Source organism: Vespa mandarinia, chromosome 3 (assembly GCF_050613455.1).
Source record: "Vespa mandarinia isolate Hongniang chromosome 3, ASM5061345v1, whole genome shotgun sequence".
Classification (NCBI taxonomy): Eukaryota; Metazoa; Arthropoda; class Insecta; order Hymenoptera; family Vespidae; genus Vespa; species Vespa mandarinia.
Window position 1 is genome coordinate 11,040,001 of NC_140812.1, and position 11,242 is coordinate 11,051,242.

At 37.0% G+C, this 11,242-nt stretch overlaps 1 protein-coding gene across 3 annotated transcripts in view; it reads left to right on the forward strand.

The window, feature by feature from the left end:
• The window catches only part of sfl (N-deacetylase and N-sulfotransferase sfl), an 89,451-nt gene that overhangs the window by 75,560 nt on the left and 2,649 nt on the right, over positions 1-11,242 (forward strand). For 2 of the 3 annotated variants that reach the window (XM_085655668.1, XM_035874185.2), the window contains 9 exons: positions 2,145-2,397; positions 4,317-4,508; positions 7,493-7,836; positions 8,365-8,653; positions 9,223-9,351; positions 9,636-9,818; positions 9,948-10,168; positions 10,416-10,694; positions 10,862-11,159. In XM_085655668.1, the coding sequence (XP_085511794.1) occupies positions 2,145-2,397; positions 4,317-4,508; positions 7,493-7,836; positions 8,365-8,653; positions 9,223-9,351; positions 9,636-9,818; positions 9,948-10,168; positions 10,416-10,694; positions 10,862-11,159 (2,188 nt within the window). The remainder of the gene's footprint in view (positions 1-2,144; positions 2,398-4,316; positions 4,509-7,492; positions 7,837-8,364; positions 8,654-9,222; positions 9,352-9,635; positions 9,819-9,947; positions 10,169-10,415; positions 10,695-10,861; positions 11,160-11,242) is intronic. The other variant, XM_035874184.2, reaches the window with a different exon arrangement.

Here is an 11,242-nt window from a genome sequence, read left to right on the forward strand (position 1 = left end):
TTTTGTTTTTTTCTTCTTTTTTATTTTCTTTTTCTTTTTTCTTGTTTTTAATTCTTTTTCTCTTCCGTTTTTATGCAAGTACAATAGATACAGCACGTACATTAAAAACGAAGAACTTCAATTGCGTTTTATCCCGAGATATTAATTTTTATATCTTGCTCTTAATCGTTGTGATTAACTTTCTCTCCCCCTCCCCCCCCTCTCTCTCTATTTCTCTCAATTTACTTTTTCTTTTTCTTTTTTTTTTTTTTCTTTTTTTTTTGCAAGCACTCGTCGTACGAAAAACGATCGTGTCCCTCAAATGAGATGGGAAGATCTACGATTTATTCAGCCGTGTTTCGTTGATGTTGCATTCATTGTCGCGGATAAAGCAGGATAATATGCAGCATTAAATGAGCAAAACGTCGAGGGATGGATCCCCGCGCAAGGAGGGATTTAATGGCTCTTTTCGTGGCAGTCGTTAAAATAAATAGAGCCTACCGAGAGAACTTAAATTCTCGGGGCTTATCGTACCGATAAGGAAGCGATATTTTATCTTTAACTTTACTTTATCCTCTTTCTTCTCTCTCTCTCTCTCTTTCTCTTACTTTCTTTCACTTCGCCATTATTCGTAAAAAAACCCCACTACCTCCGTTATATCAAAAACCATCTGAATTTCCAATAAATTCGAAATCGGAACGCCTCTCTTTACGACGACACACGTAGACTTACAATTATAGATACGAGAGAAATCTATCGGTTCGAAAGTGACGAGAGAACATCGAGTTTATTCCCCTCCGATAAAATCATTTTATCTCGTGGTTGTTACTCTCTCGTTCTACGACACGACTATTTTCCTTTTCTCTCTCTCTCTCTCTCTCTCTCTCTCTCTCTCTCTCTCTCTCTATTTGTTCTTCATTTTTATTTTCTTTATCCTGTTTTTTCGTTTGTTTTTTTTTCGAAACAGAAGAACACAAAAATTCGTCCAGGACTCCACAAAAATTCGTCCCTCCCCTCTCCTTTAATTTAACCACGACAAGGTAACAAAAAAATGAGAATTTTATTTCTTCCTCCCGTTGTCTCTTTGTCAACTCGAAATACATGAGAAATTCGATTACGATGGTTCGATTGTATTGTAACTAATTAATTTTCTTTCATTTGCTTTTCTATCCTTTTTCTTTCTCTTTTTTTTTTTTCGTGATATTACGATACGAGAGAAGGAGAGAAATAAAGAGAGAAAGAGAATTAATAAAAATTGCTTGTCGAAACGAGCAATTTTAAATCGAAATTACATTTTATTTTCTCTCTCTCTCTCTCTCTCTCTCTCTCTCTCTCTCTCTCTCTCTCTCTCTTTCTTTCTCTCTATTTATCTTTCCGCAAATGCGATTTCGATAAAGCAACGTTGCTTTATCGTTTAACAATAAGCGGTAGTCTCGATGTATCTTTCCGGTACCCAATATACACCTCGATATCCCATACCTCCCCTTCCCCTTCTCCTTCTCCTCGTCCTATATCGATATTCCATTTTTCTTGTATTTATTACCAAAACCATTTTAAACATCCGGTAGGTAAAGGAAGTGAAATTTTTTAAAATGCGTATCAGTGGCCATTGCGATATCCACACGTGGTATCCAAATATTTGCGGTTGTGTATATATTTATATGATGATAATACGGGAGAAAGGGGAGTGGGAATGAGTAAGAGGTGGTCAAGGGAACGAGGGAGGAGAAGAGAAGGAGGAAGAAAAAAGAAGAAGAGAAGAAGGAGGAATATAAAGAGGAGGGAATAAAGTATCGTTTGCTACGGAAGGCAAGGAAATTTATTCGTAACGAAAAAGGGAGTTAACTGCCTTCCCTGGTCTCGGTAGTTTCGTTTGAGATTCGTATGGAAAAAAAGAAAGAGAGAGAGAGAGAGAGAGAGAGAGAGAGAGAGAGAGAGAGAGAAAAGAAGAAAGAAAGAAAACGAAATTTGCAAGAAGAAAAGCTTGGAGAAAGAGAGAGAGAGACAGAGAGAGAGAGAGACCATTGATAAATTATAGCTTAATATATATATATGTATAGTTTTGGTAAAATTGAAAAAAAAAAATGAATCGGTAGTTCGTTAACGTTAAAATATCGATGATTAGCGTGAATTATTATAAAAAATAAATATATATTATATTACAGGTACAAAGTAGAGGTGGCCGGGAAGTCTCTGCCGGTATTGACGAATCTCGACAAGGGTCGTTACGGCGTTCTAATATTCGAGAACCTTAACAAGTACCTGCAAATGGACAAGTGGAATCGAGAACTATTGGACAAGTATTGCAGAGAATACTCAGTTGGAATCGTTGGTTTTGCTCCTCCAGGCGAGGAGAGTCTCGTTGGTGCCCAACTAAAGGGTTTTCCTCTCTTCATACATACGAATCTTCGGCTTAAGGTTAGTTTTTAATTTTTTAATGAATATAATCAATTCTAATTATTTTTCAAATTTATTTCGTGAATGAGTTAAATGCATTTTATGAGTAAATGCGAGACATTTATCAGAAAAAAGAAAAAAAAAAAAAAAAAACAAAAAAGAAAAGAAAAAAAACGAACGAACGAACGAGCCACCACTCGACGACGTTATTTTCATTCATTCGAGAGTAATCTTTTCGTTCATCTTCTTCCCGGTAGAAGATCGATAAAAAGCAACGTTCCGGTATATCTCAAGGTCTATGACTATGAGAGGAGGAGGATCAGAAAGAGGAAAAAAAGAGTTAGAAAGAGAAAAAAACTATAGTGGTAGTATTAGTGTTAGTAGTAGTAGTAGTAGTAGTAGTAGTAATAATAGTAGTAGTAGTGTAGTAGTAGTAGTAATAGTAGTAGTAGTGAAGAAGAAGAGACGCGTAAAGATCACGCCACGGAGGCCGAGCTCCGATCACAGAAAACTTTAAGTGGCAATCTCGTCGTGTCGTGACGAAACGACCGACTTTATTTCGTAGAAAACTTATGAGCCCGCACTGTGAACAAGAACGAGACAGACAGAGAGAGAGAGAGAGAGAGAGAGAGAGAGAGAGAGAGAGAGAGAGAGAGAAAGAGAGGGAGAGGTAGAGAGAGAGAGAGAGAACGAAAGAAATTCTCGTAAAGTAGAATAATAAAAGACGTTGTTCCCTTCCAACCCTACTCGCACCTCTTCTTTTCGCTACTGTACAACCACCAAAGCATAATACGTTCTCGCGGCAATAGGAAAAATAGCGTTAAGCGATTCGTGGGAAAAGAACGTTACTCCGACGAATAAATTTGCATGCATCCCATTGCACAGACACCGGTAATAATCTCGAAGCGATCCACTTTACCGTTCCCTTTTACAAATTGATATCGCTATTACGACGAACAAAGGAAAAAAATTTTCAAGGAAGAGAAAATAAGAAAAGGAATAAGAAAAAGAAAAGAAAAGAAAAGAAAAGGAAAGAAAAGAAAAACAAAAGGAAGTAGAAAAAAAAATAAGAAAAGACATTTTTTTACACCTTATCTTCTTTCTCTTCTTCTTTTTCATATATATTTTTTAAAGTATCGATACGATAAGAGTAAGAACTTGTTTATCGGGGTATGATAAGGGGGGAAAAAAAGAAAAAGAATGAAAGAAAGAAATAACGTGAAAAATGTGAAAAATTATATCTAAAGAAAGAAATGAAAAAAAAATTTAGATGAAGCCATGTCGTCGAGGGAACGACGAGACTTGACCGTGCGCGATTAAACGAAAAACGCAGTAATTAATTACGCGTAGAGCTATGTATATGCGTACATCCATTCACGTATGTATGTATTATTACATTCCGCTTTAATTCGCAACACCGTGCTCAAAAATATAATAAACGCTTTAGATACCTGCATTCAGTTTTTCTCATTATGAATTTTTCTCTCTCTCTTTCTCTCTCTCTCTCTCTCTCTCTCTCTCTCTCTCTCTCTTTCCTCCTTTCTCTTTCTCTTTCTCTCTTAGCATTCACACGATTCTCGTAATATCTACCTAAAATCGTAAACGTTATTGTATCACGGATTTATTCAGGCAACAAATTTTACACACAGTTTACTGCATTTCCCGCATATTTCCACATCCATCTCCGAGACTTATCTTCTTCGTAACAATGTTGTAATAAAATCTCATTGAACAAACGAAGAAAGACGGATGGACGAACAGTCAGACAGATAAATAGACAAAGAGAAAGAGAAAGAAAAAGAGGCATATAGTAGATTTTCTCTGACAATGATACTCGACGATAGCTGTCAAGAATATCGTCGAGAAATGTTCGAGGAAACGACTTGCCGCTTAAACTCTGAAACGGTACGAAATGAAATCAGTTTTTCACTCTAACGCAGGACGCCCAGTTGAACGCGGCATCTCCTATTCTACGATTAACCAGATCCGGAGAAACAGCCTGGGGACCACTTCCTGGCGGTGACTGGACCATTTTTCAGGCCAATCACAGTACGTACGAACCGTTGGCCTGGGCACACAGGGACAGTCTCGACTATCCGACCAACAAAAGCCCTCTGGCCACTGTCATTCAGGTGAGAGAATCCTCTTATTGGACTTTCCTGTCACGTCTACCGTTTTCTACCATCCGACAGCTACCGAATTAATGCTCGTCGTTCTGCGTGTGCAAGCATTACCATTGATTTGTACCGAGCTTACGTGACTATCGAACTCTTTATTCGACTGTAATTAATCGCTCGTTAGATAGTCTCGGGAAATCGAGACGGTCGAGAATCGACGTTTAATTTCCTCCCCTGCGTTCTCTCTCTTATTCTCTTTCTTTTTCTTCTCTCTCTCTCTCTCTCTCTCTCTCTCTCTCTCTCTTTCTCTCTCTCTCTCTATCTCTCTTTTTCTATGTATCTGTATCTTCGTTATATCTACCTGACTGAGATTACTCTTGAAATTTTTATATATAAAAATCCTCAATTATGAGGCTCCTATCGTTGAGAAAAATAAATTCTACGGTGTCATTAATAATGATGTCATTGATATCGTACAATCTCGCATCGTTTTTTAACAGACTTACGTTTGAAAATCTATTTCTAAGCCTAACTCGGTTGTATATATATCACATCTATCCCTTAGGGTTAAATCTCTCCCGGGATTTTATCCAGGGAACATGATAAATATGTTTCTCGTTTGGTCCAACCATTCTGTTCCTTTCTTCTCTCTCTCTCTCTCTCTCTCTCTCTCTCTCTCTTCCCCCCTCTCTCTTTTTTCATCATTTCCTCTACGTCTTTCGTATCAACATCCATAGTACGAGACGAGTATAATTCGTAACTCCCTTACTACTGGGAATGGCATGGCGACAACAGTGACGTTGAAAATCGAGAATATCGAGGCAACGTAATTTCAAAGAGACAAAGTAAGGAAATAAAGAGAGGGAAAGAGAGAGAGAGAGAGAGAGAGAGAGAGAGAGAGAGAGAGAGAGACAGAAAGGATGTAGTTTGTTAGAAAGGTTCCCTTTGGTTAAGGGTAACTCTTATCCGACTAACTCGCAATTTTTAGTTTTTCAACGTAAAAGAGGGTAGAGATACCGTAGAGGAAAACAAATGAGGAATTTTCATGGAAGGAAGAGAAGCGAGATCAAACACCCATACGAGTAAGCGTGCGGTATCGCGATGGGGAGGGCTCGAAACAATTCGTAAAGCTCTATTACTTGGCGTTTACGATCGCACAGGAATTTCGGATTACGAGATTCCTTCGAGCAACCGTGAAAGAGAGGGAGCTTGGAATGAGCAAAGAAGGACCCGTTTTCCTTTCTCCGGGGGTGATGCGCGAGTTTCTACGACGCTCGAGGGATGTTCTTTGTACGTCGTGCTATGCAAAAATGGCTGGTGGTGATTTCATGGAACTTGAAGAAAAAACTTTGCGACACTTCGAATTATTTATCTCTTTTTCCCTTTCTCTCTGTCTTTCGCTCTTTTTTCCTTCTCTCTCTTTCTCTTTCTCTTTCTCTCTCTCTGTCTGTCTGTCTGTCTGTCTGTTTTTTTGTTCCTTTTACCGCAGAAACTTGCTGAATATTAAAAATCAATCGGATTACAAAATCAAATTTATCGATAGATTCGTAGCTCGTAGTACTAAATCAATGCCGTAAATTTTATTATACCTTTACATTCGAAGCCGATACATATGGTGGTGTATAGAAAAGAAAAATCGTTGGATGGAAAAATTTATGATGAAATTATGCACGTTAGATAACTTTATGGTGGATGGTAATACGCGTTATACGATTTCAATATAGACACTGAAATAAAACGTTACAAAGTGACATTTATTTCTATAGATAGATATACGTACACATATGTACGTACGTATGTATATATGCATATGTATGTATGATATGTATGTATGTATGTATGTATGTAGAACGTTTGAACTATTCTATTACGTTTCATATACATACATACATACATGCATACATACGTATGTACGTTCAGCATACACGTACATAGTCTCGATAGTCTCGTTTCTTTTGTCTAACATTTTCCTCTCTATTTCCATATATACTATTTCTAATATATATATATATATATGTATATATATACGGATAACCAGGTGGATATATACACATACGTACTCATATCGATCGCATGTGAAATATTTTTCTCCCTGCCTCTCTCTCTCTCTCTCTCTCTTTCTCCTTCTCTCTACTTTGGCGGGAAGTTTGGCGGAACGAAGATAAACTTATTTCCGTATCCCCAGATGAATTTCTTCCTCCGTGAGAAAAGGGGGAAACGCGTCGTCGCGTTTGATAAGAGAGATCCGATGCCGAGAGGCTCGCTCGCGCTTCGCTAACTACGTGAACGTCAAATGTTAACATTGATTTATGGACGTCGTTGTGATTTCGGTGCCTCAGAGAATACAATACGCTTTACTATACGCGTTTCTATCTATTCCGTACTAGCTATAGCGATTACGTGTATTACCTTTGAGTAATACACGTAAAAAGCATATAAAGCTTGCGAGAAATAGAAGGAAAGAAAGAAGAAACAAAAACAGAATAAGAAGAAGACGAAGGAGTAAAGTGAGGAAGAGAATGGAGAGGGATGGAGAGGGAGAGGGAGACTAGAAACTGATCAACGAACAAAATAAATTGATGGCTTCGCAGTACCTGCAATGAAGCAAGGCACACGGCGTTGCTCATTAATCGAATGAACCAACGGCTGATTGGCTCCTGATTTAATTAACTGACTACCTGCGCGATCCTCTATCCTCTCTTCGTTTCTCTTCTGCGAGTCACCCCTTTCGGTAATGGGGTTTATCAGTGAGATTATTATTGTTGTTTACTGCTAACAAGCTCGGTTCATAGCATATTCCATAGAGCGCGAGGTTGGAGAAGGTGGAAGGAGGAGGTAGGGAAAGGGAAATTACCCGTCGAACAAGACAATTAACAGCTCGTGTCTCTGCGATTACGTAGATATTACTTTTCGGCATTGATATTTGTCATTATCATTTTAAAAGAGTATACATTTGTATAATTATTTTCATTGTTCAATTTGATTTTATTTTACAACAGGATCATGGGAGATACGATGGGATACAAAGGGTCCTATTTGGTGGTGGTCTACGATTTTGGTTGCACAAATTGTTGCTTCTCGATTCGCTCTCGTATCTATCTCACGGTCAGCTTAGCCTAAGCTTGAATCGTATGATACTGGTCGACGTAGACGATATATTCGTCGGTGAAAAAAGTACGAGACTTAAGAGGGACGACGTTATGGCTTTGCTCGCAACTCAACAAAGGATACAGGCTCTCGTTCCGGGGTTCAAATTCAACTTGGGGTTTTCCGGGAAGTATTTTCATCACGGGACAGCCGAGGAAAACTTGGGGGACGATATGCTGCTGGAGAACGTCGACAGGTACAAAATATACATACGTAGTACATATTATTCTGTAATTCCTTTGCAATTGATCTTTATTTAAGCTAAAGATGAGACGACGTCAGGTGAATTTACGTTGATTTAATTAATCTTAACTGTGCATAATGGCCGTACAGGATCAATCTCTAAGATCAACTTTTAGCTCAATTAATAACAATTTGCGTGTTGCATGATTTATGAATTTCTTTTTTATAATGACAGAATTGGAAATGCATTTTTAAGAACCTACTAATTATTATTTCCGAGGCTTCAAAGGATATACAGTACTTTTATTTATTTATTTTTGTTTTTTTTTTTTTGCGTATAAAAATTATTCATTCTGTTCAACTTCAATGACAGCTATTCCAAGATGTTTGGGGATGTAGCGCATGCACCCTCCTCTCTCCCCTCCCCGCAAGTACACAACTAAAAAATTATTTTGAGATGTGTACAATTAGGATTAATAATTACGTATCGTGATATCATATGGTATATCTTTTTGCCATTCTAATTATATCTATCTTGTAGATTTACGTGGTTTTCCCACATGTGGAACCATCAACAGCCTCATCTATACGAGAATGTGACCCATCTACAATTGGACATGGCACTGAACAAACAATTCGCAAAGGACCACGGTATACCGACGGTAAGCGGCTACAGCGTAAGTCCACATCACTCAGGCGTTTATCCGGTCCACGAAGGCCTTTATGAGGCATGGAAAAGAGTTTGGAACATCAAGGTCACTAGCACGGAGGAATATCCACATCTAAGACCGGCCCGTTTAAGACGTGGCTTCATTCATCGTAACATCATGGTAAGTAGAACTAGAACTCCGTAAGGAGGTATGGGTTATTGGTTGAAAGCGTCACTGCGCGACAACGACGATAAAGACGACGAAGACGACAAAATGGATATCTAGGTCTGGGTCAATGTAAACGAGCACCTGACCTATTAAATTCTCGGATCGATATATCCTGCATTCGCTTTGACTTCGTGTCGCTTTTAACTTCATAGTTTACGTCGGACATCAGTTATTTATATAACTACTTGCGTTGCTCGAAGAAGAACTTAAAAATGAGGACATTGTCACGACACAACGTAACGTTTTAAGTTGTCTTTTTCGTTCTCATTTTTTTTTTTGTTTTTTTTTTTTTTATTTCGTTTTGTTTTGCTTATCCTTCGAATCTTATCTTCGACCATTTATCTTCTTCAAATAAATAAAATAAAGATTAATTAACGATCGTTAATGTTGATCATTGTTTCTTTTTTTTCGTCTTCTTCTTCGTCTTTTTTATTTTTTTATTTATTTATTTTTTTTTTTTTCATTTTATTTCGAATCAAGATGAAATTTGCTATATATACTTACGTTTCTCTCTTTGCTAGGTACTACCAAGACAGACGTGCGGCCTTTTCACTCATACAATCTTTATAGAGAGGTACCCAGGCGGAAGGGATAAGTTGGACGAATCGATACAAGGCGGCGAACTCTTTCAAACGATCGTTTATAATCCTGTAAGCGAAGCGTAAACTCTCTCTCTCTCTCTCTCTCTCTCTCTTTTTCATTTTCTCTCCTTACCTCTTACCTCCTACCCTTTCCACGTTTACCTTTCCCTTCTTTCAAATTACTATAACTTTGAACGTACCGTTGATTAATCGTCCAGTCGTTAATTGCGATCTTTCATTTTATTCATTTATTTATTTATTTATTTATTTATTTATTTATTTATTTATTTATCTATTTATCTATTTACCTATCTATTTATTTATTATCTTCAATTCTTTTTCTATCCTTTCAGATAAATATTTTTATGACGCACATGTCCAATTATGGTAACGATCGTTTGGCATTGTATACGTTCGAATCTGTAATAAAGTTTATACAATGTTGGACAAATTTGAGATTATCGAGTTCACCGCCTCTTAAACTTGGCGAACATTATTTTCAACTTTATCCGGAGGAGGCCGATCCCGTATGGGGTGTAAGTGAGATTACATATGCCTTTTTATATTAGCCAATTATTATTATTATTATTATTATTATTATTATTATTATTTGTAATAATTAATAGAAGACGATTACAAAAATTTTTTTCTTCGAAATCTTACAGAACCCGTGTGACGATCAAAGACATCAAAAGATTTGGTCGAGGAATAAAACGTGCGATCAACTGCCAAGGTTTTTAGTTATAGGACCGCAAAAAACTGGGACAACTGCGCTCTACACATTTCTGTCCATCCATCCGGCCATAAGCAGTAATTTGCCGAGCCCAGACACGTTCGAGGAAATACAATTTTTCAATGGGAAAAATTATTACAAGGGTTTAGATTGGTTGGTGATGATGATTTATCCATAGAAAAAAAAAAAAAAAAAAAAAAAAAAAAAAAAAAAAAAAAAAAAAATTGTATCCAAATCGATTTCGTTGTATCACCGAACATTTATTGTCATTGTAATGTAATTTATATTTTTTTTTTTTTCTTTTCTTTTCTTTTCTTTTCTTTTCTTTTCTTTTCCTACACCTTATTATCCCCTTTCTACCCTACCCTATCTCGTACGTTCTCCAACAAATATTTTACAGGTATATGAGCTTCTTTCCGGCATCGAAAAACGAGAGTTCCAGATATCTTTTCGAAAAGTCAGCAACCTATTTTGACGGCGAATTGGTACCAAGAAGGGCTCACGCTTTATTACCAAGGGCCAAACTCATTACTATATTACTCTCGCCGGCTAGAAGAGCTTACTCGTGGTATCAGCATACCAGAGTACATGGTGATCCCGTAGCAAATAATTATTCATTTCATTCGGTCATTACGGCCAGCGATACGGCCCCAAAACCATTAAGAGATCTTCGAAATAGGTATCGTATTAAATATTCATATTGATTAAATGTTTTTCTTTTTTTATTTTTCTTCTTTTTTTCTTACATTTTAAATGTTTCACGGTATAAATATAACTATATAAAAATGTATGTGTGCATATATATATATATATATATATATATATATAAAAATATTAAATTTATAGATGCCTCAATCCTGGCAAATATGCGCAACATTTGGAAAGATGGTTATCGTTTTATCCACCACAGCAATTGCATATCATTGATGGCGAACAATTGCGACAAAATCCAGTTGAAACGTTGCACGAATTGCAAAGGTTTCTCAAAATCACACCGGCATTTAATTACTCGTCGCATCTTAGGTACGATCCTAAAAAGGGATTCTTTTGTCAAGTTACCAACGAGGATCGTACGAAGTGTCTTGGAAAGAGCAAAGGACGTCAGTACCCGCCTATGGAGGATAAATCCTATAAATTCTTGCAAGTCAGTTGCAGACAAACATTTTACTCTTGATTACAAAAAAAAAAAAAAAAAAAAAAAAAAAAAAGAATTACATGACCAGTCGA